Consider the following 25,293-nt stretch of genomic DNA (forward strand, 5'->3'; position numbering starts at 1 on the left):
TTTTTGCATACGTACTAAAGAGCACGCTTAAAACGCACAACGGTACTTTTTTAATTAAGGATGCCATTTGGGCGAGTTGGTATTGTAAGCGATCTTATGACGCAATTCCACATCGGCGCTATATTCCCGCCCACGCGGCGGCAGTCGTCTCCTCGACTCGAGTGGCGATCACGTGAATCTGGCTCGGTGTGCCGGTCGGTCCCAGTGCCTACCGCATTGCCTGCCATCCTTTTTCCTCTCTTCCCGGCGCCGTCTGGATGATGTTTGTGTTTGTTATGGTTGTTTTTCGCGAGTGCGGCGCGTCCACTCATCAGCGTTGGCGACGAGAAGCGGAGCGCAGGGTGTGTGGTGCGCGAGCGATCTGAGCGGACGTGCATATGACAGTGTGAGCCCTATTGAAGTGCGCTAACAAGAATTAAGTTGTAAGTGCAATATATCCGTTTTTTATTCTCACAAATTTGTGTTGGCGACGAGTGTTCTTACTCGCTCCCCCTCCCGTTTTGCTCACCTCTAACAGTATTGATTCATATATTGAAAACAGCGCGGGAAAACGAGACGATGTGTGTCTTTCTTTGCTCGTCTCGTTTTCCCGCGCTGTTTTCACTATGAAGCGGTACTTTTGTTTTGAATCTGAATTTTGGAACTTTGCACGTCGTTTCATTGATTATCACTTGATCGGTGCGCCATACGATTTTGGATATACAATTGGGCTCATTAAAAAAATTGGCTGTGGTTTGACCAATGGCCATCCTGAGTGAATTGCGGAAGCAACAGCGCAGCAGTCGCAGCAGCGGCGCTGGGATGCGGTAGGCACTGCGGTGTTCTTTGTATACCATGTTTCACTCTGGTGAGAATATCAGCCATGCTTTAAGTATGAATGGTTGCTCACTGGCTCTAATTTAACATTCCACAGATCCCACTGCCGGAAGAGTTGCAAGTGACTGCACCTCATGCAAATACCTGTGCTGAGTGTTTACGCTGGAAGTAGTCAACAAGTGATCTCGATCAGCAACGGCAACCTAGAGCGTGCCCCCATCTTCTGCCTGGTGGCATATTACATAAAATACCTCGACTATCCACGGGCATTTTCCGCCATACTCATCCTGCGGCAGAAGATTGTCCTGCCAGACACTTTAGTGCCACGTGGACTGCTGACGAACCGACTTAAGAGCTTGTTCATGCTCTTGAAAAAGAATAATTTATTGTAATTTCTTGGAAACAAATGTAGTTCAGTTGTTCACTTTCTAATATGTTGAAGTATATTTTCTAAAGCTAAATTGAGCAAGTTTTTTTTTTAACTGCAGTACACTGCAGCACTTTTTGGGCTTGTTGGTACATCAATTTCCAATACACTGTAGCGCAGCAAAAGACGAGGACACAAGAGACGAGAGACGAACACCACGAGCGCTAACTTCCAACAAATTTTATTCTCCTGAAGCATCACATTTATACGCCAGAAAACAGTAATCACACGTGCGAACACTATCAATTTCTTAGAAAAACAAGCTCTTTATCTGAGAGGAGAATGAAAGTTGTGCTTACGCACGAGCATCCTGACCTATTTATTTTTTCGGCTTTAATGATTTCGCGCGTTAACCTTTGTCTGCTTTTTCCTATTACCAGACTTTTATCAAAGAAAGGCTTACAGGTTTTCGACTTGCATGCGAGAATGTGGCCAACCAGCGATCCGCCTTGCCCGTTTCTGACGTTGCGAGCGTCTGAACGAGCGCCTAATGCAACACGCTCGCAACGTCAGAAACGGGCAAGACGGATCGGATCGCTGGTTGGCCACATTCTCGCATGCAAGTCGAAAACCTGTAAGCCTTTCTTTGATAAAAGTCTGGTAATAGAAAAAAGCAGAGAAAGGGTAGTGCGCGAAATCATTGAAGCCGAAAAAATAAATAGGTCAGGATGCTCGTGCGTAAGCACACCTTCCATTCTCCTCTCAGATAAAGAGCTTGTTTTTCTAAGAAATTGATAGTGTTCGCACGTGTGATTACTGTTTTCTGGCGTATAAATGTGATGCTTCGGGAGAATAAAATTTGTTGGAAGTTAGCGCTCGTGGTGTTCGTCTCTCGTCTCTTGTGTCCTCGTCTTTTGCTGCGCTACAGTGTATTGGAAATTGATGTACTTATGCGAGTGTTGTCAGGCTTATAGCACTGTTAATGTTACAAGTTATTGGTCATGTCCTTCTGCATCTTTGTTAATGAAGTGACTGGAGGGGTCACAAAGGGCTTTTGTTCCTATGATCTAGGCAAGTTGTGCTGAATTTGCTGATGTTATGTACATACCTCTGAAAGCTGTTAGGTATATGTATATCTCTGGTTGCTGTTTAGCCAGGATGTTTACATCGATTGATTGTTGTTTGCGTTTTTATGTGGCCGCAAGTTTTAAAAGAACTTATAAGTTATCTGCACTGCTTGGACCACCTTTCTTGTTCTCTTATTGTATAGTCATTTTAATCTTTCTTTTAAGAAGTGTGGTAAAATGTGTGATCAAACTATTGCCTTCTCTGATATTTTTGCCATTCATAGTTTGTGTCTGATGTACCCCTTACACAATGTCAAGTTGACATGGCACTTGGTCGTGAATAATAGAGCTTTTATTTTGTCTTTTTGGTACTACAATTACAGTGCCTATTTTTTTTATTTACATTGCAATATGCTGTAGCCAAGCTCTATTCGAAGCGAGACTTCATCTGAGCATGCTTTATTGAGTTGCTTGTTCAACGTGGTTATGTTTCGCATGCCAACAGTAATACTGTAATATGGGCCCATATTTTAGTGCCTTGCATGCCCATTTATTGTGATTTTTTTTGCAAAAAAGTTAGCAAAAATGGTGCCTTGAACATACCTGCATCTGTTACATTCCTTAGTTTTTCTTCAGTGTAGACAATATTTGGGAAGTTTTCTTGTTCTGTATTTTTCACTAAGTCTTGAAGATGTTGGAGTCAATTAAAATTTTGCGTATCATATGCCGATGTTTGTCATTTTTCTCCTTTCTAAACCATTCTCTTGTTTGGCCAATTTTTGTTCCATTCAAATTGAAATCCAGCAGACCTCTGTATTTCATCACCTTCAGCAAGTTGCAGCGACATTTTTGTTTTTTTTAGGCCAGCCATTGTGGCTTACAAAGGTTACACATTTTGGAGCACGTAACCTATAACTAGCTCAATGATGTATACCTTTGTAAAGGTTACAGCGCTAAAAAAGTCGCGTAACCTATGCGTAAAAAGAAGTAACCTTTACCATTTGTAACTTTTACAAAGGTTATAAGTGGAAAGGTTACATTCTGTAACCTTTAAATTATAGGTATACTTCAATGTGAAAATGTGCACCTTTACAAAGGTTACCCAAAGGTTACCGTGTTTAGAGTGTACCTAAGTACACTGGTGCTGTATTATTAACACGAAACAGAAACTGCGACGCAGGAGAAGTGACGGCACCTGTGATAGCACTTGGCAGCAGCGACAACAATGACAACAAAAGCTTCGAAAAATTTACACGTACTTATGGCAAAGAGCGCAACAAAGTGCTTAGTGCGCTGAAAGTTGTTTTCGCCGCTGCTGCCAATTGAGGGTAGACGAAAAACGGGTGCTTCTTTTGTAGCCGGCAACAGGCCACGTGGTGCAGATCAAAGGGCACAGTTGATACGCTGTGATGACACGGTATCGCTCTTCGTTGTAATCCGGGCAGTCAGTCAGTTGTTCAGGCGTGGTCACTCAGATGGCAGGAAACACAGCCAGGTTGTAGCTCTGACGCAAGTGAACCTGCAGCAAAGAGCGCAGCAAAGTGCTTAGTCCGATAAAAGTTGTTTTCGCCGTTGCTGCCAATTGAGGGTAGACGAGAAACGGGTGCTTCTTTTCTAGCCGGCAATAGGCCACGTGGTGCAGATCAAAGGGTACAGTTGATACGCTGTGATTACACGGTATCGCTCTTCGTTGTAATCCGGGCAGTCAGTCAGTTGTTCAGGCGTGGTCACTCAGATGGCAGGAAGCAGAGCCAGGTTCGTAGCTCTGACGCAAGTGAACCTGCAGCAAAGAGAGCAGCAAAGTGCTTAGTCCGATGAAAGTTGTTTTCGCCGTTGCTGCCAATTGAGGGTAGACGAGAAACGGGTGCTCCTTTTCTAGCCGGCAGTAGGCCACGTGGTGCAGATCAAAGGGCACAGTTGATACGCTGTGATGACACGGTATCGCTCTTCGTTGTAATCCGGGCAGTCAGTCAGTTGTTCAGGCGTGGTCACGCAGATGGCAGGAAGCACAGCCAGGTTCGTAGCTCTGACGCAAGTGAACCTGCAGCAAAGAGCGCAGCAAAGTGCTTAGTCCGATAAAAGTTGTTTTCGCCGTTGCTGCCAATTGAGGGTAGACGAGAAACGGGTGCTTCTTTTCTAGCCGGCAATAGGCCACGTGGTGCAGATCAAAGGGGACAGTGGATACGCTGTGTGGCATGGTATCGCTCTTCGTTGTAATCCGGGCAGTCAATCAGTTGGCCACGTGCGGTCACGCAGATGCAGGAAGCACAGCCAGGTTCGTAGCTATGACGCAAGTGAACCTGCGCCAAAGAACGCAGCAAAGTGCTTAGCGCGATGAAAGCTGTTTTTCGCAACTGCTGCCAAGTGAAGGGCGTTGACCGCTGTCTGTCAGCCCGGGCCGCCGTTCAAGCTTCAGAGAAGCGTGCCCGCTCCACTCTCGGGTCAACACCACTCGCCCAGCCACGGACCAGCGAGACAGTTTGCGCCGGCTTGCGGACGACTCCGTCGTCTTCCTCCAGCGCAGTGACCGGTGAACAAATTGTCTCTTATTGTTTGTCTCTCTCTTGTATTATTGGACTTCAGGTGCAAGGCTTTTTCTTGCATTGCAATCTTCCTCGAGTGTTACTTCTCATGAATTGCATTGTATTGCAAATCGCTTTGTACGTGCCCGTACGAGTGATTGTGAAATCCTCTGTGTCGTCTCTCTGCTGTATAAACTTTGTTTGTGAACCTTTGGCTCCGACCCATTCTCTGGCTTGGGACAGGCGAAAGCTGGGCACCAAACGGCCACCTCCCTTGACACTTGGTAGGTGGCTTCTGGCTCAGCTCGCCACGCTCAGTCGAGGGCATCTCCTTTGTGAACGAGTCCGCAACCACCCCTCACTCTAAGTGTCTCTGGGGACGCACAACACAAGTGCACGGAAAGATGAGGACCCGAAAAGGGCCTGCAGTATTTGTAAATAATAACAAAAATACAAAAATAAGTGGAGCAGTATGATAAGATTTCATTTACGGTGATTTTATAGCATGTCGCTATCAGTTGAGCTGCAAGCCTGCAGATAGCGGAGCCTTTGGAGCAAGTAAACACACCCCCATCTTCCCTGACTTGAACTTAGATTGCGTCCAGACCTTGTGTAGGTTTTCTCATCTTTGTTTCACAGCTAAGTTCACAAGTCGCTCTGAACACCACAAAGATCGACGTCACACATTAGTGCGAAGTTGTTCTTGCTGAGCCCGTTACGAAGTTCCTGGCGGTGGGAAAATGCAACTTGCGTCAATGCGACGTTCTGGTCCACTGCACATCAGAAGCATTTGGCGTGGAAAGAAAGATCTTACTTTTCCTCAAGAGTGCGCTGAAGGGATGTATTAGAAAAGAGCACTGTTATTCGTTATTCCTAAAGCATGTAGGTAAAACGACATCAATGCGAAACTCGTCGATGAGCATGTACTTCGCCAGACCTGTAGCAGAAAAGCATGAACAATGCCAGGTGCTTACTACGCAGAAAGGCGTAACTGTGCTGTGTTCACAGATGGTGTTCGCGTTTCATTGCGGCCTCATCAGCAGTAAATTTGGTCCGTGCCGAGCTGGACCTAAAATAAAATGGATGCTTGAAGACCTGTCGCTCGTCAACATAGCGTATTCACAAATACGCACCAACAAGCCTAGCTTCAAGTACTTCCTAGCATCTAGGGTCTGTACTTCCGTGTCTCACGAAAACACAAAACAGTGTGGTCAGAGAAAGCTTAAATATTTCTGTAATGTTAAACGACAAGGTTAAACCATCCCAGCACTGCTCACAGCGGCTTTGGGTATATTGCGCGATCAGTACTCTAAGTATATTTCGGGTTATCCGGTTATCAGTCATTTTTGTCTCTCAACAAGTCTCATTGAACAAAGCGCAAAGCTCTCAGTCGTTCCATGGCATTTTCTTTACGTGCGAAAAATTTTACCCTCGCTGCAGGTAAAAATTTTGATTCGAAAAGGAAGGAGTGTGTGTTAGATATGCCAAATTCTGGACGCAGGAGGGGATGGGCAAGGCAGGCGAATAACGCATGCGAAATGCCAAGCAGTTGCATGCGGTAAACGTCGACGCACCCCTATCGCTATGCTTAGAGCAAAAGGTGGCTTCTGCATTAAGAAATGAGAGCGACATTAACCGCAGTGCGGGCTTTAGCTGCGCTTACCTGCAGGATAACCCGCCTATGAAGTAACGGATTTATTGCCGTTCATGAACACGATTCACAATTGTGCAACTGCAAGACGAAAAAATACTGACAGATCCGCACTGAAAACTTTAAGTGCTCACACTTTTAACTACGGCCGTATCAAATAGAAACAACCTACATTTTGCACATGAAATAGGAAGCATCGTCAGCAGCACATCACATAACGGCGCCCCCAAGTTTCGCAACGTTGGACTTTAAATCCCTTACTAGTCGGAGAAATCTTGGGCGCAACAGGTGCAATTATTATGAAATGCCATTTTTTCGCCAGTAGACGGGGCGCAGATTATGCAGGTGAGCTTTTTTTTCATGGCGTTTCATTACTTTCTCACTAATAGCTTTCAATGATTAATTTAAGTTGATAGTCACAGCGCCAAGTTCATTATAGAATAAAAAAGCTGAAGAAAATTGGATATAAAGTCGGTACAAGCGCTTCGACTACACGACCCGCAGTCTTCGGTTTATCACTGGCGAGCAAAGGAACACTGATAACGACTGCATCCAAGTTTTGTAATTAGTAAAAATCAATTTTATAGCCCTTTCTGGGGACGTTAGTGTTTGTCTGGCAGCAAAATACATTTATTGTACGGGCGAGAACCTTCCTCACCACTCGACACAATACTTCCTTACCGGCCCGAGGTGTCTGAGTGCACCACTATTTCGGAGGCTTCCAAGCATGCCGAGGAGTGCCGTCAGCTCGCTCGGTCGTTAACATCCGGCGAGCAGGGGCGTCAAAAATTCCGTTTCGACACAAGACACACTGCTGACAGTTTTCTACCTGGCTCTCTCGTCTGGCTTCACGTGCCGTCTACCTCACCTGGCCTTTCCTCCAAACTTCTCCCCAAGTACCACGGACCTTAGCGCATCGTAGAGCGCACTTCCCCGGTCAACTACATTGTCGACCCGGTGACACCCTTCACAGATCAACGCCGACGCAGCCGCGAGACTGTTCATGTGTCATGCCTGAAGCCGTACTATGACCCGTGTGTGTTGTCGTCTCCCTGACTCGCCAGGATGGCTTCGCCTTCAGCCCGGGGGTGATTGTAAAGAGGAAGATGAGCAGCGCCGGCCGCCGCTCCGCTAGCGCGCGGCGCGAGATCGCTGGCTGGATGACCGAAGCTCGGACCGGCATTTTGGCTAGCTGTCGCTAAGTTACTTTCCCCGGAAATCCTGCTACAATTGCTAAGAAAATTGAATTAAAAAGTTTTCACACCACTCGAAAAAAACTCCGTGACAAACGCTTTAAAGTGAATGGCGGAGTAGCCTGGTCTCAGGGATCAGCGTTAAAAACTGCCACGACGCCCCGCAGTTTACTTGCCAAACATGCTGGTGATGACGACGCCTGTATTTCATTTCCTCGCTTTTTCTTTCTTATAAAAACTATATTTTCAGCGAAAGTAGCCCACCCTAGCCCAAATATCGGCTTTCATTTAAGCATTGGCTCCACGAGAAAAACGAGTAGAATCTCACTGCATGGCACGCCCTTCAGAATAAAAATTGTGGCCGCCTAATGGTATGCCCTGGGTCTTTCGATGTACCCGGGAGTATAAGGGACGCCATTATAGAGGGCTCCAGTAATCTAGACCGCCTGTGGTTCTTTAACATACACTGGCATCGCACAGTACACAGTACTCTAGCATTTCGCCGCCATTGAAATGCAAGCGCCGAGGCCGGGATCTAACCCACGTGCTTCGGGTCAGCAGCCGAGCACCATAACCACTGCGCCACCGCGACGGTTGAAGAAACATTTTTTTTTTAAATGACAGGCAAGGTTTAGATGCGTTAGCAAGCAGATGACCACGCTAACGACTGCTATAGCTATTCTTCAATCCACTGCAAACACCTTTTCTTGGCCATTGCAAACGCCTTCTTATTCACTCTTAACTTCTGCGGAACGGCTACCACCACCGCCTTGTCGCACCACATCATTCTGCTTCTTGCGTTGCTTTTATTCGTAACAGTGTCGTGTTTAAGACACTGTTAAAGACACGCCAAGGCATTGGCTATTTTGCCCCTTCCATGTCTGCCGCAGAGCCGGAACTACTAGGCGACGCGCGGATATTTTATGCTCGAGGGCGCGGTAGCTTGCAATGGCGTCAACGGAGGCGCAGTTTGTATACGTCATCCACCTTCTGTTCACTCACGCCACCTAGGATGGTATCATGGAAAGTTCCGCCGCCACTGCTGCTGCCTTGCCGCGCAGACTATGTTCTCCTCTATCCATCAAGTAACACGGAACCCGTTTTCAACCTTACAAACTTCAACCTTCAAACATCAACCTGTCAAACTTCACAGATCAACCTTACCTGTCAAAACGTGGCATCGAGAAAAAGAGACATTTGCGACATGGTCTGTGAACTGTCGCTTGCGTCAGGAGCCAGAAACTATTCATCATTGCTTTGAGGTTTGTAGTGATGGCGTTTTTTATTTTTTTTTTGGGGGGGGAGGGGGGGCATTTTTAAACGGTCGCTCAAAAAGGACATTGAGATTATGCCCTATACGATAAGAGTTTTGCCTACAATGAAAGGTTATAAGGTTCCATGTGATCTTTTAGTGCTGATGGGACTGTTTAGCCTGCGCAAGAGCCGCATGACAGATCCCCACGCAGAGCCGCCCCGTTCATCGAAGTCTGTTCAGAGAGCAGTGTGATATGGTGCGCAGGGTCAACCTCCTGTATGGCTGCCTTTACTCGATGTATGTGTGTGTCTCCCGGAATATTGATGTGCGGGCTAAGCAAGAGCAGGATGTTGGTGTGACTGTGTATGAAGGGTTGCGGCATGCGACCTGGTTAGGTCGGGCTTGAATCCTCTCAGGGTGGGTGTACTTCCACGCAATAAAACAAAAGAAATAAAACTCGTCCTGGCCACCAGGTTCCATACTCGCTTCCCATGAGAAATTGCTTTGTTTGAATCTGAACCATAGAACTTTTTTCTGGATTTGTTTTCCTGTTTGTGTGATACAGAAGGTCCGGACACCCATCTCTGAGATGTCTCACTGCACCCAGCAATGATAGCGCATTAAAAAAAATGTCCTACTTACGTTTGCAGTCGAACGGGTCGATATCCCAGTCCAGTGACCCGTTTTCTCTCTGGAGGCAGGTTGCATTCCAGGTACCGCCCTCTATCGGGGTGTATCCCGGCCCACAACGGTACCTGTGCAACGCAAGGGGGCACTGACAACCATGACAGGGTGGAAACCATACAGCTGACTCGACACACTGTGATGGTTCGTTCTCAGCAAACTCAATACTTGAGGTTCGTTTGCTCGACGTGCATTTTCCAGCTACTACGAGCTACGCAGTCCAGCTCACAGTGCAAACATGGTTCGCACATAAATAATTTCACTCAATGCGGCACAATTTCATAATAAAGTGCTGTCGTGGATCTCCAACGGATAAAATGTTTACTATACCAGGTGTTTCAGGAAATACTTTCAAAAATTTTCGAAAATCGGCTTTTTGGGGTAAAAGTATGGCTTTTGGGGCATAATATTACCAGTGTTCGCGGACACCGGAAAGCCGGTTAATTGCCTTAAGTAGTAAGCTGATTAACTGATGTCTGATGACTAACTTTTAAAGTATCACGCATAGGTGACTGGTCGCAATCAGAAATTTACAGCCGGTCGTTCGAAATAGCCATGTCAGATTTTAAAATCCCGAAAACGCAATTACCTTCGCCGCTATGGCTAAAAAAAACTTGCGCTTTCGAAAGCATGCAGGCAAACCAACCCCTCTAATGCACGTAACTACTCGAAAAAGCCAAATTTTGTCGAGCCACAGCGCCAACGGTAATTGAGTTTTCGAGATTCTAAAAAGTGCTATGGCTAATACTAACGCCCGGATACAAATCTATAATAGCAACGCCGCCTAAGAAAACTAGTTAAAAAGTTAATTATTAAAAAAATTATTTAAGCAACTCACTACTTAAGCCGACTCACCGGTTTTCTGGTGTCCGCTAACAATGGTAATACTATGCCGCAAAAGCCAAATTTTTACCCTAAAAAGCCTATTTTTTGAAAATTTTTTGAGGTGTTCGCTGAAAGCCCCAGTATATGGCCTAACTAATCGGTCACACGGCTAGCATGAGGCGTGAGGATTGCGCAGCCCATTTCCAAAATTCGAAATCGCAGGGCACCAAAACTTTTAGCTAATTTTGCCCATTTCGAATTAAAGAGGACATTTTTAATGCCCTCTATGTTGGTGGAACCAAGGCGCGAGTCAGAATAGATCGGATGGTATAATTAAGCACTTTCGAATTTCAGTCCACTGTACATTCCCGCAGACGCAAGATGACGTTTTCTTGGCGCTTGCACAATCGGCTATCTTTCGGCAAAAACGCCTGTACGTGCGCAAGACGCCGTGCTTAAGTGGGAGTAAAAAAACTAAAGCAAACGCTATAAATATACAATGAAAGAGTGGTCCACATCACAACTGACAATTGAGCAAGTTGAAAAACATCGATGATAGCGGAATGTTGATGAAGTTGAATTTTCATGCGCAAGGGCAGCAGTCGCCAAACGGCGCCATTGCACAAGCTTCTGTTGTTTTTCTTTTTACAAGGCGGGGCCCAAGAACCGTTTGCCCGGTAGGCAAACAGCAAACAGCGGTAGGCATCAGCTTAGACGTTTAACTTCAGATTCTTGCATTTGAAAAACATCTTCGGTGAGACAAAATGCTTGAAAAAATTTGCAGTTGTGTTATGGTAATTATTTGAATATTATAATAACATTACAATTTGCAGTGTTGTTTCACAGTTATCATTTTAAAATTTAAAAAGTGGTTCACAGAATGAGCATGTTCAGTTCTAATGCTAAACTAATGCTTACCTCTCACCATTAAAAGTTATTTGTTTATTTTTAAAATTAGCCTAACGTTCTAATGCAACATGTAACGTTACTACAACTTCCACTGAAATTTTATGATATTATGGAATTATGGAATGGCTCAAGGATACAAGCTCGCAGCTCGGTGCGCTTTCGTCAACCGACTGCGGCCTATCAACAAGTTTTTTGCCTCTTTCACCTTTTCTGGAAGCTCTGCCACTTCCGGACGCAGTTCTCGATTCCGTCTGGCAACGCGGGACTGTGAGTGCTGATCGGGCGGTACAAACGTGCGCGCATTTCGACGCCCCTCTGGGCTACGGCACCGCCACTGCGATCCCGTGCTCACCACTCATGTTTCTACAGGTTGGTTACTATGACCCGTATTCTTACCATGACGATGATGTCTGTCTTTTAGTGGAGTCGTGGCCACCTTATGTTTTGAAAAGTTGCCGCGCTTGTGTATCATATTTATGGTGTCCGCTAGTTTTGGGAGCAGATGTCGAGCCAAACCCGGGACCCATGACTAAGGCTCAAGTGGAAAAGCTTGACCTTGTGGCCGGTTCTATCTTACCCCTTGAAGCTATCAATGCAGTCCTTCAAGAATCTGTCAGCAAAGTAGTTCAGATTCACGGAGGCCTAAAACTTGATTTAGAAAAACTGTCGAAGCGAGTTCACGATTTTGAGCAGAAATTTGCAACCGCATCATCTGCTGAGTCCGTGGTGAACAGTGGCAAGGGTCTTGCAGTTGTACAAGAAAAAATTGACGACCTTGAAAATCGTTCTAGGCGGGCCAATCTTCTATTTCACAGTATAGCTGATCCAGAGAAGCCGGAAACTTGGTAAGTGTCTGAACGTCATGTAAATGACTTTTGTAAAGAAAAACTTCTGCTTACTGTAGAATATGTTTCCAGAGCGCATCATGTGGACCGCTTTTTTTCCAACAAAAAGAGGCATATCATAGCTAAATTCTTTAATGAAAGAGATGTTGACTTAGTCATGAGCCGGAGCTATAAGATTAAAAACATTAAGTTAAGTATCTCGCACGATTACTCCGAAGCCTTTCGCGAAAACCGACTGATGCTTCTTCAGTTCTTAGAACCTAGTAAGAAAGATGGGGATAAAGTTCGAATTGTTTTCAACAAACTCTTTATTAACGATGATCTCTATGTGTGGAACGCCAATAAATGTCGAGCCCTTCTGCTATGAGGGCGTGAGGATGACGAATGACGTCCACCCTCCGTTTCTGAAAACCCAGGTTCATCTACCACCCTCACCTGCCAAATTGCATTGTGATAACGATAACGAATGTCTGTTTTTATGCACCAACATTAGAAGTGTTTTAGCCAATGGTATAGCGCTATCACCTTTCATCGATTCATGTCAAGCTTCTTTAACTAACTGAGACGTAGCCGAACGACATTATTCATGATGTCAGCATCTCTACCAGTGCATGCAATTTCAAGTTCTTTCGCTATGATAGACAGTTACGAAGGGGGAGGGGGGGAGGGCCGGTGTTTTCGTCGCGATAAAGGAAGGATTCATTGCCACATCTGTCGTTATCGATTCCTTCGTGGCATGTGCTTGAATCCGTTCGTGTTATCATCGGCGTTTTCTACCGTCCGCCCGACATGTTTGGTGCGTTTTCAGATGAATATCATCGGGTGCTGAATGAAATGTATGCGCGGTTTCCCGATTCGGCTGTTAATATATTTGGAGATTTTACTTTTCCAAGCCTTAATTGCTCAACACTTTCCGTAGCGGCCACAGATGCAGCAGCACATTCTTTTCTCACAACTTGCCTTGATTTTTCGTTAACACAACACATTAATCAACTGACACTATCAACTAAAGCCTCTGCCAACGTACTTGACTTAGTTCTCAAAAACAAACCTGATATATTTTCAGGCATAACTCATGAGGAAGGCATCTCTGACCATGATGTTATCACCGGGTGCATTAAATTTTGCGCTAGTGAAAAGGTAATTACTAAAGAGAAATTAAGATGTTACGGCAAAGCGAATTTTGATGCAATTAACGCAGAATTATTAAAGTTTTCTGATAACTTTTTGCATGACTTCTTCTCTCGCTCTATAGAACAGAACTGGATACTTTTTAAAACTGCCCTCAGTGATCTCATCGAGCAGTTCATTCCCATGGTAACCATTACTGGTGATAGTTCTCGTTGGTTTACCAACCGTCTTCGGCGGCTGAACAACAAGAAGAAAAACTATACAGACAGGCAAAACTGAATGGTTTTGTGAGTTCACATGATAAATACAGACCGTGTGAAAAGGATTATAAGGCACTATTAAAATCTACTCGGGACAAATTTTTTTCTCACGGCTTATCTTCCATGTTGAAAAATAATATTCGCCGTTTTCGGCGTGTGGTAAACCCAGTAATTTTGCCTGACATCACTCTTACAGGTTTTATTGGTGTTCTTATCCCTAATTCAAGGTGCGCTGAACTTCTTAATCATGCGTTTGTAACTGTGTTTACTTATAAAGACATTCCTTCCTCGCCTAAGTTAAGCGCATTAGTGGGACTAACCATGGACGAGATAGTAATCAGTGAGCCTGATGTTTTATCTCTACTAAACAATCTCAAAACACCTTCTAGCGTGGACTATCTGGGTTTCAATAATAAAATTTTAAGGAATACATCAGATAGTATTTGTTGCATGTTAACCGTATTATTTTCCTAGTCGCTATCAACTGGCACCATTCCTACGTCTGGCGCATAGCAAGATAATACCCATGATCGTGCTTCTCCCATTAGCTATCGTCCCATCTCCTCAGCAAGTAGAGTTTTTAAATTATTCGAGCATATCATACATACTCAGGTCATCAACTACCTTGAAGATCATAACATTATCTTCGATCCTCAGCACGGTTTTCACAAGGGCTACTCATGCCACACCCGACTCGCTGGTTTTATTCATTCATTCATTTCATTCATTTATTGATACTGTCAGCCTTTCTCAGGCTATTACAGGAGTGGAAAACCTAATAAATTCACATTCAAAACAAGGTACATTTCACAACTGCGATATCGACAAAAAAAACGACATATATTAACGACATACAAACACTCATCGACGCTGGTTGACGATATATTTTAGATTTTTCTAAAGCATTTGATCGCATTCCCCACCAAAGGTTGTTACTTAAACTTTCACAACTGAACCTTCACCCTAATATTATTGTATGGATAGCAGAGTTCTTCTCATCTAGAATCCACTTCACATCAGTCAACAACTCTTACTCATGTCATGCTAATGTTACGTCTGGAGTCCCACAAGGCAGTGTACTGGGACCTTTACTTTTTATCACCTATATTAATGATTTACCCAGTTGCGTGACGTCTAGAATCAGACTATTTGCTGACGATTGTGTGCTTTATCGATGTATAACCTGTAACATTGATAGCCAATTACTGCAGTCTGATCCAGAAGCGATAAGCACATGGTGTTTTATTTGGTTAAATCCGTTAAATACTTCCAAAACTAAGCGCATGTTTTTCCCCAACATGCCACGTATTCCTACCACCTACTCTCTTGATAGCAATAGTGTAGAATTCACCACAAGTTAGAAATATCTTGGTATTGACCTTCAGTGCGACTTATCATGGAATCATAATATGAAACTCACTCTGGCCTTCGCTAATCCTAGTTTCGGACTTCTCAAACATAATTTAAAAGAGGCCGCAACACATGTAAAAACACTAGCGTATACCAGAGCAATCCGTCCGAAACACGAATACGCATTTGCCATTTGGGATCATCGTCAGACTTACATCATCAGTAACGTCAAAGCCCTGCAAAACCGTTCTGTGCGATTCATCTTTCCTGATTATTCATATTACACCAGCGTCAACTTATTGAAGTCCATAGCCAAGTTAGATAACACAGCACTGCGCCGTAAAATTTTTCGCCTATCACTTTTCATAAGCTTTATCACCATCCTTCCCTTCACGGTGAATTCCTTTGCACCCCGTGATCATCCTTCCAAAGTTGATCATCCTTATGTGAGCTGCCACTCATCCCATTATGTTTAGTATTTTTTACCACGCACAATAACCTAATGGGACGCTTTACCATCAGACATTGCCACAGAATCTGTCCTAAATAAGTTCCAGCACCTTATTCACTCCTGTTTCAACAACTAAAAAGGTTTTATTTTTTTTTCAACGTACTTTCTTCCACCTTGTATTTTTATTTTTTTATTTTTATTTGTACCTGAGGAAACTTTTTCCGGCGGTGTCTTTTTCTTGATGTACTTTTATTTATTCCTAAAATTTTGCTGCAATGTGCATTGTTCTGATTATTTTTGTGGATGCCTAGTTTTCATTAATATTTATGATTTCTGTTTTGTTTTAGTACATTGTTATAACTTTTAACCAATGCCTTGTAATAGTTTTCCTTCCTCACCCCCCATGTAATACTCTCGAATGAGGGCCTTTGGCGGCATTTTGAATAACAAATAATAAAAATAAAATGTATAGTTACGTCAGCGTGGTGCCTACGGGAACCTGTTCCTGGAACTCGCCTTCTTGCTGCACTTGGTCGTGGATTTGCAGGCTTGGTGGCTCCGTACACACTGCACGGCAGGAACAGCGGTTCACACGCGCACAGCAGCAGTTCTTGGGAAGTGATGATCTTTAAAAACAGTTCTCTTGTAACTGTTACGTCAAAAATTTGCTTTACACCGCGCAAAAAGGGTGCACACCGAGCAAAAAAAAAGTAGATGGTCTGGAACTGGCATGAATTGGCTCTTGAATTCGCTTGAATTCGCTTACCTTGTTCGTTCTTGCCTGCACCGTGCAGTTGGAGTCTGCCATAGGGCCGGAATAAAACGCGGACACTAGAAGGAGTCGCCCTTTGTGCAGCCAGGGGCGTCTAGCAGCGGCCGCGTTAAACTGCTGACGTGTGCGCTGCGTTCGTAGTTTCGTCGTTCGACATATCGGCTTCGCGATCCCTGCCTAGCGCCGGCGCGGAGCTAGCCGCCTGATTTTCATACGCACCCTCCCCGCGACCGCGGGTGCAGCGAGTGAGATGACGCTGGCGTTTTGTCTTCTCTAGCCAACCGCCTCCTCTCTCTATCCAATGATGATGCCCGGACGGCTGAATATCTCGGTCATGGGGTTGCTAGCGATAGCCGCTTCGGCGTGATACCAGCCACTCTGATCATCTGATCATAGAGTTTCTGAATAATACCTATGGCGCACGTTGGCGGTCCATTCCATGCGAGTTTCTTAAAGAAAACTTCATCGACCGCGGGAATGCCGGGAAGACAAAGTTTCGTGTTTGGCTTGGATGGTGTTAGGCCGTAAGTGTGGACTGCACCTCGAAATTGCTAGCTGCGCTGCGATGCTCCCCTCTGTGCGCCGATTAAGTTGTTTGAATACTGCGTTTTAGAGCGAAAGCATTCACACGCTCACCAACACCGACCAAGAACCTTGCCGCCGTACTTAAATTCACCGCTCACCGTACTCATGATCTTGTGCTGTTGCCTAGAAACCCGAGTTACCACTCGAGCTTACCCGAGTTAAGCTCGGATAGTAACTCGGGTAAGCCCGGTTAAGTTCGGAGGAGCGTCGTGCCAGCTGCTCGAGAGGTTGCTCGAGAAGAGGAACATAAATCGCACAATCATTACCAGTGGCTGTGACAGTAACAGCCCCCTGCCAGTGCAGAGGCCCATAGCTTAACCGCTGCGCCACTGCGCTGGTAGTGGCATGAGGACTCGCCGTCATCTGTGAATGTTAAGTTCTGCATATATGGGCTCTAACCCACTGAAGCTATCCCGTCATAGCCTTAAGGCGGAGTTTCAGTGTCCCCCGAAACTGAAGAATGAACACTTGCTTTAACGCCCACTAGCTTTAACAACGTGCAACCGATACAATTTTTTTTCAGTTGTTCAATTGGTTTAAAAAAAAATGACAGTTTTTTCTCAGTTTTTCTTCTCGTTGCTCGTTACGGATTTATCCGCTCTCTCCATACCCTCCTCCTCCCACTGTAACAATCCTCCGGTTCGAGATTTCTCCATTCTCGCCATACCCTCCTTCAACGGTAACCATCCTCCAGTTGGGAAATCCATCACTTTCGCCGTACTCTCCTCCTTCCACAGTAACCACCCTCTGGAAGGGATTTCCTTCGGTCTCGCCATATCCTCCTCCTTCCGCTGTAACAATCCTCTGATATGGGATTTCACCGTTCTCGCCATATCCTCCTTCAACGGTAACCATCCTCCGGTTGGGGATTCCATCGCTCTCGCGGTACTCTCCTCCTCCCACAGTAACAACCCCCCCGGTTGGGGAATCCTTCACTCTCGCCCTACCCTCCTTCTTCCACTGTAAGCATTCTCCGGTTCGAGATTCCTTCGTTCTCGCCATACCCACCTTCAATGGTAACCATCCTCCGTTTGGGTATTCTATCGCTCTCGCATTACTCTCCTCCTTCCACAGTAACCAGCCTCCGGTTAGCGATTCCTTCCCTCGCGCGATATCCTCCTCCTTCCACTGTAACCATCCTCTGATACCGGATTTCGCTGTTCTCGCCATATCCTCCTTCAACGGTAACCATCCATCCTCCGGTTGGGGATTCCATCGCTCTCGCAGTACTCTCCTCCTTCCAAACCACCCTCCGGTTGGGGGTTTCTTCGCTCTCGCCCTACCCTCCTCCTTCCACTAACTATCATCCGGTTCGAGATTCCTTCATTCTCGCCATACCCTCCTCCTTCCACTGTAACAATCCTCCGGTTAGAGATTCCTCCGTTCTCGCCATACCCTGTTTCAATGGTAACCATCCTCCGGTTGGGGATTCCATCACTCTCACTATATGCTCCTCCTTCTACTGTAACAATCCCTTGGTTCGGGATTCCTCCATTCTCGCCATACCCTCCTTCAACGGTAACCATCCTCCGGTTGGGAATTCCATCGCTCTCGCAGTGCCTCCTCCTTCCGCGGCAGCCATCCTCTCATCTTTCCGTCCTTGCTCCGCTCTCGTCCTACCCTCCTCCTTCCACTGTAACAATCCTCCGGTTCGAGATTCCTCCGTTCTCGCCATACCCTCCTTCAACGGTAACCATCCTTCGGTTGGAGATTCTATCACTCTCGCGGTACTCTCCTCCTTCCATAGTAACCACTCTCCGGTTGGGGATTTCTTCGCTCTCGCCATGCCCTCCTACTTCCACTGTAACAATCATCCTGTTCAGGATTCCTCCGTTCTCGTCATACCCTCCTTCAACGGTGACCACCCTCCGGTTGGGGATTCCACCGCTCTCGCAGTACTTACCTCCTTCCACAGTAACCACCCTCCGGTTCGGGATTCCTCCGTTCTCGCCATACTTTCCTTCAACGGTAACCATCCTACGGTTGGGGATTCCTTCGCTCTCTACATATCCTGGTCTTTGCACTATTACAATCCACCGGTTCGGGATTACGCCGTTCTCGCCATACGCTCCTTCAACGATAACCATCCTCCGGTCGGGGATTCCACCGCTCTCGCCATATCCTCTTCCTTCAATTGTAAGAACCCTGCGGTTCTAGATTCCTCCGTTTTTGCCATACCCTCCTTCAACGGTAACCATCCTCCGATTGGGGATTCCACCGCTCTCGCCATATCGTCCTCCTTCCACAGTAACACTCCTCCTGTTTTCAGCGTAGGCGCCCTGCGGCTAGTTCCCGTGGAAACCACTCACCGGTTGCGTCTTTTTACACTCTCGCCGTACCCTCCTACTTTCACCATAATCACTCTCTGGATATTTTCCGTGGTAATTCCCACCCACCAGTTACGCATTTCTCCACTCACGTGGTATCCTCCTCCTTCCAAGGTAACCATACTTCAAGTGGTACCCACGGCAACGCGCCCACCGTTTACACCGACGAGAAGATACTACATACTGCTAATACTACGGCAACGACGAAGCCAAGGCCAGTAACGGGCGCTTAAGAGCTGTCGCTGTAAAACACATGCCGACGAACGATTGCGGCCGGAGCCGGAGGCCATTTTAATACATTGCTTCTATGCGCAAGGCGCTGGGCTGCAGAACGGCGCGCTTGCGCTTGAAGTGTAACTGAAAATCAATTTACACTAGTCCTGAAGTCGGTGCTTGGTGGCGATAGAGAACCAAGTGCCAGTGACATCAACTGGAACTGAAGCGAAAAATTGTCGATGACGGCAACAGAAATAAGTGAACAATAATTAGTGACACATCTGTGGTCTTTTCACCATTTAGGACACCACTGCTGTTACTGGCTCCAAAAATGTTTTGGTTCTGTGCATTTGATTTGAATGTACAGCTCTTTTGTATATATATAAAAAAAGAAATATTTATGTTCGCATCCCCTCACAGCAGCGGGCAGCGCCTCTTATACTTCCCGCTGGCTGGCGGCTACTGCCGTCCATAGCCGGCGTATCTCGTCATCTGCATGCGGCTGCTCGCCTTTCATCAGCATTAATTTCAAGTACTTCGTTACTCTTTGTCCTAGTGCTATGATCTTCGTTGGCTATGTGTGCGCACTTGTTTTTTACTGTACGAGCTACAGATCCAGGCGCATGGTTTTGATGCGGTTGCCTTCGGAAAGACGGTGTAAATCGAGACATATAGCGCACAGCTTGCGAACAACTGGTGCTCCGTGGGAAAGTGGAAAATGAGAACTGCTCCGCTAGCACCACATTTCAACGTTAGAGTGTTATAGTCGCTTTGGTATTGTGGTGTGCCGTTGCCACTTAGTGATTATACCAGCTTGAATTTGTAACATCTGTGTGGGAGGAGCCACATGTGACTGACAGATAATCCCTTGGTAGTTACTACGAAAGCGAATCTGGCGTAGTGAATTCTGTTAATTCCATAGCACCTGCTTTCGGACAGAACGATAGTGCTTTATGTTGACAGTACTGAGTGAAATATGTCATGAGTGTTATATTCTCGTGGTGAAGAAACGCTACTATCAACGTGCACTTGGCAGTGATTTGAAGAGTACATTGGCTTTATATCCCTCTAAATATTGGGGAACGCTTTGATAATGCAGAAATATATCGCCCTATCCTTTGGTAACACTAAGTGAACGCAGTCTTGAACGTTTATGTTATACACATATTACTGCGCACTGAAAATTGCAACTGAAAAGGATTTTCTGCAAATTGATGGTTTGTGGTTCATGCCGGTTTAACACCCCAAAGCGACACAAGCTATGAGGGACTGTACAAATTGAGTTTTGTAGATGTGATGTTTATAGAATACTACTTTTTTATATTGCTTTACTACCATAACTGTGCGAAGAGGGTGTCGTGTGTCACACGCCATGGCCTTCATAAAATCTCCGATGCTCAAGTGCTTTGGGCGTTAGGCTCAGAGCAGTCTGTAATGAGGTCAGTTGTTCTATCGAAGTCTTCCCTGGCAGTCTCCTGGTAGTCTCATCGTGTGGGCGCTTCGTTGCGTGTTTCATCCGGTCTGCGTAGGTTTTTATTGTATCGACGGAAACGTCTGCCCTCATTAAGTTCTAAAAGGGAGCTGTTAAATCGCTGGGAAAGTGCCGCGTTTTTTGCAGACCTCTTATTTCATTTAGGCACAACAGGCAACTAGCTTATTCTCTGCACATGCAACTTGTCTAATGGGTTGTCTAACGGGTGAATCATTGCCTAAGTTTGTGTTGAGCTATTCAACGAATAAACAGACTTTTATAACAAATTTCCACTCTTGTCTCTTTATGGGAGCAAAAGTCCACCACTCCATCAACACAATTGTGTCACAACACATTGCTCGCAAATTTCAGTGCGGAAAAACAGCTCCCAAGAATGCTATAAATACACCTAAAAATGTCCCTCTCGGGTATTAAGACCAATGGCTAGCCCTGCTGGCACGTTCACACCTTTCAATTCAGTGTCACAGACGAGGCGAGGGCAAAGAAAGAAGACACAACCATAACGGACTGTCGAAAAATGGCGTTTGAAGTCGGCTCTCGTCGTCTTGGCCCTTGTCTCGTGTGTCGCAAAGAACATCGAAGCGTTCGAAGATTTATTTTTACCTCCCAAGAACGCATGGTTATGAGGTCACGAACTTTTTCGGTTTTTGGTTACGGCGTTATTGTTTAGTTCGCCTCACCCTTCGAAGACGGCGCTGGCTCGATCAGCAGGAAAAGCCGCATGTTTTAACGCATGGGCTTTTATGCAAGCAGCGCTACATCTCTACATCCAGCTTGTGTAGCTCACATCTGATTTCTATCACTGAACGAAAAGATTGAGGCAAAAGCGGGAGCACCAGGGGTCGATGCGCTTCACAAAATGCTCTGAGAACCTGCGGTGCGTGTGTGCAGGCCACAGCCAAATTTTCGCTCATCGTTTTCACTTAGTTATGAGTTCGCTAGAAAAGCCGACTTTTTGCGCAGCCGTCGAAAAAGCAATTACCGCGGCGTAAGCAAGTGCACGCTGCAAACATAATGAGCAAGAAACAAGGATGAACGACGTGCCACTTACTGGTTTCATGGCAAAGCGCTGATCTGGCGCATAACACGGCTGCCATGGCGAGAAGCAATGGGGACTTCATGCTTTTGCGTGGCCTCGCACCGTGAAGATCGCCGCAAGAGTAGCTCGCGAATGCGATCCGTGTTCTTTGAGCGGTGTTTTCCCCGACGGTCCGCGACGCGGAGCAGCGAAACTTGACTCGCCTCGAAGTCGAGATAATGAATGCCCGACGGGGTGTTACCGCCACTTCAGCTCTCATTTCATACCGTTGGTTCCGCTTTTGCATCGAGCAATCTGGGGCAACGACTCTACCCGATGGCAGCTGTTAAGAGGGGGAACTTCTTATCAGACCACGCTAATGGCCTTGAAACGCAGAAGACAGCTTGAAATCTTGCTAACGCCTTCTAGTCGGTTCAGACACGCAGAAGATTCATTCTCTCTCATTATTCCTAGAATTCAAGCATCACAGCACTAAAAGCTCACGTAAATTCTCCCGCTCTTGCTTTACGCCGTGCAATAACAAGCCGTAACCTTTTCACACTTTTTCAGTTCGTTGCATTCGGATAGCCCCTACGTAAAAAAGCCTCCGCATCGCCAGTTCCAGCCACCGTAATAGTGTAACTCCCACAAGTGCATTCCCCGAATTTACAGCAGTCATCCTTGCTGCGCACATCATGCGACCAGAATAGCCTGCCAACCTAAGTTGGCACCTTCAATGACCCACTAGAATTCAAGCGGCTCACCTAAAACCTTTCAATCTAACTCTTATTGTGTTTTTTTTTTTGCCTTGAAATTCCTACTGGTTCATGTAGCGTCTCAACAAGAGACCTTTTAACGAATAAATAAATGAAACCCGCTTTCCTCTATTCCTGTCTCCTGACGTTACTCCAATAATTTTGCTTTACATTTCGGAGTTTGTTGCCCGCGACTTTATGTCAAACCTTTTCGTTAGGCACAAAGTTTTATGCCCTATAAGTGAAGACAAGATATCACTATCATACAGTGTGCTGTCGAGGGATATGAACGGGATGCTAATCACGACCTGGGGATATCTACCTGCAAAATGGAGTCCATTCATCTAGGTATTTCAGCTAATGGCTAGAATGTGCGGCAGCTGCCTGCCATTTCGCTGCATTCAGGCCTTTATCTACATCCCAATTTTTAGCCGCCGCGGTGGCACAGTGGTTACGGCACTCCGGTGATGATTTGAAGGACGCGTGCTCGATCCCGGCCTTGTCTGTCACATTTCGATGAAGGCGAAATTTTATAGGCCTCTGTGTACTGTGAAATGTTAATACAATTGAAAGAACCTCAGTGGTCGAAATTTTCGGAGCCTCTCAGTACGGTGTGTCTCATAGACTGAGCCACTTTGGACGTTAAACCCCTATGAATCAAACCAATCAAACCAAGCTTTCCAGATCTGTGCACATCTGTGCACTCTCACCATTCCCGTCTCACCGCATCGGTCATCCGTTGAAAGTTGCACGGCAACGTGCTCGCACGAAAGACTTTTCCCACTTACAAGAGAACGCGACATAGCAGTGTATTTCAGTTTCTTCGTTGCTATTGCGTTTTGTTTTGGTTCTTTGTGCGTCTTACAACTTTTACAGCGACTGACTATTCTAATATGATCCCTCCATTTTTTCTTAGATTAGTATTTGCCATATGTCCTCCATTCATGCTACTAACAGGTACCATGTATGTGCTATGTATATTTTTGCCTTTAATTTTTCCCGTCTACAATAGTTTCTTTTTAATCATTGCCTTGTAACTCATCCTGTATTAATTAGTTTCTCTTGTACATTTGTCGTTCTTTGTCCGCCTTACTCAGTGCCCTTCTGGGCCCTGTAAGGTATTATGAAGACATAAATGAATAAATAAATAAATAAATAAATAACCTTCTATGTAGTCTCCCTCCTCCCCCCCCCCCCCTAAGAAAAAAAATAGAGCCTTTAAGGAAATTAACCTGAACTGAGTGAGTTTTTCTCTCCTAGAGTGTTGAGCATTAGTGTAGTTTACCCCCGCAGGGACACCTGTAATATGGACATGTTGGCGAGCTGCGCCCCCACAGGTTCCTGGCCCATGTGGGCTCCAACCAGCTCCGCCTACCCGTGCGTGGCGTTTGGATGTGTCCGGGGAAAAGGGGATCCTGGTGGTTGAGCCGACGCCGAGCGTTTGGGCCCTTAAAGCCCCTCGGTGGGGGCTACACACGGCTGTACATACACTTCGGTCTGAGCCGACCGTGGGGGAATCGGCAGTTGTCATTTACAGATCCTCCACTGCATCTCTCACTTTCTTACCTTCTTTCTCACCACCTTCCTATCCTCAACTACCTTCTTGGTTTTTGTTTTGTCCTGGCGACAAGGCTTAATCTTGTGTGGCTGACTACCCTGTGTTACCCTTCAATCGGTAATAGCTAGGGCATACAGCTGGCGGGGCCAGGACTTCCTTGCAAGTCCCTGTCCCTTCCCCTTGTTGAGCACCGCGGTGGATAGTTGGCACCATGGCCGAACGGCTCCATCTTTAATGGCTAACCACTTTTTTAGTGCGCTAGCACTATACAACCGCTAGCGAATAAGTGGCGGACGATTGAGCGCGGTTTAAAATATCAACCAGCCTGGCTCATTGAACACTGGTGTGTGTGTGTTGGGGGGGGGGGGGGGGGCGAGTAAGTTGCGGTGCTCAAAGAGCCTTACATTTACACAACGCCCCGTTTGCCCGATGCACTCTTTACCGCAAGACAGTGGCAACCGATATACAACACCATTTTTGCAAGGAATGAAAAGCGCCACATGTTTTGTTGTACAGGCCTTGCGATTCTTGTGGACACCAGCCGCCAGTTTTTTGTCCACTTGTGGGAAAATTGCAGTGAGTTTCTTAGGAGCCGACAACACCACCCTAACATCGTACCTTTTTGCCACGCTCTTTAACCCATGGGAAAGCCTGTGAGCGTACGGAATGACAGCCGGCCTACGGCTTTGAGGTGGAGTTGAGGTGAAGTTGAGGTGATGTTTTGAGGTGGGTTAAGACAGGGGCCAACGGAAGAGGCCGTGTTGACAGTGAGCGCCGTAGGCCGGCTGTCATTCCGTACGCTCATAGGCTTTCCCATGGGTTAAAGTGCCGCCGCGGTGGCTCAGCGGTTATGGTGCTCGGCTGCTGACCCGAAAGACGCGGGTTCGATCCCGGCCGCGGCGGCTGGAATTTCTTTGGAGGAGAAATTCTAGAGGCCCGTGTACTGTGCGATGTCAGTGCACGTTAAAGAACCCCAGGTGGTCGAAATTTCCGGAGCCCTCCACTACGGCGTCTCTCATAGCCTTAGTCGCTTTGGGACGTTAAACCCCATAAACCAAACCAAACCATGGGTTAAAGAGCGTGGCAAAGAGGTACGATGTTAGGGTGGTGTTCTCGGCTCCTAAGAAGCTCGCTGCAATTTGCCCACAAGTGGACAAAAAACTGGCGGCTGGTGTCCACAAGAATCGCAAGGCCTGTACAACAAAACATGTGGCGCCTTTCATTCCTTGCAAAAAGGGTGTTGT

The 25,293-nt window shown here is 46.1% G+C and overlaps 1 protein-coding gene across 3 annotated transcripts in view; it reads right to left on the minus strand.

Annotated features, from left to right (window-relative positions):
* LOC149352618 (protein lev-9-like) overlaps positions 1-21,896 on the minus strand; it is a 75,535-nt gene extending 53,639 nt beyond the window's left edge. Inside the window, exons 1-3 of one of the 3 annotated variants that reach the window (XM_089581815.1) lie at positions 21,770-21,896; positions 19,384-19,446; positions 15,803-15,893 (exon numbers count right to left, since the gene is read on the minus strand). Coding sequence is in view for 2 of the 3 variants with exons in the window: in XM_089581816.1 (XP_089437942.1) it covers positions 9,514-9,626; positions 15,803-15,893; positions 21,770-21,839 (274 nt within the window). In the remaining variant the exon portion in view is untranslated. Of the gene's footprint in view, positions 1-9,513; positions 9,627-15,802; positions 15,894-19,383; positions 19,447-21,769 lie in introns of all 3 variants that reach the window. The other 2 variants (XM_089581816.1, XM_089581814.1) reach the window with 2 other exon arrangements.
* Positions 21,897-25,293: the final 3,397 nt, after the last annotated feature.

Source organism: Amblyomma mixtum, chromosome 3 (assembly GCF_055824585.1).
Source record: "Amblyomma mixtum isolate Tamu chromosome 3, ASM5582458v1, whole genome shotgun sequence".
NCBI lineage: Eukaryota > Metazoa > Arthropoda > Arachnida > Ixodida > Ixodidae > Amblyomma > Amblyomma mixtum.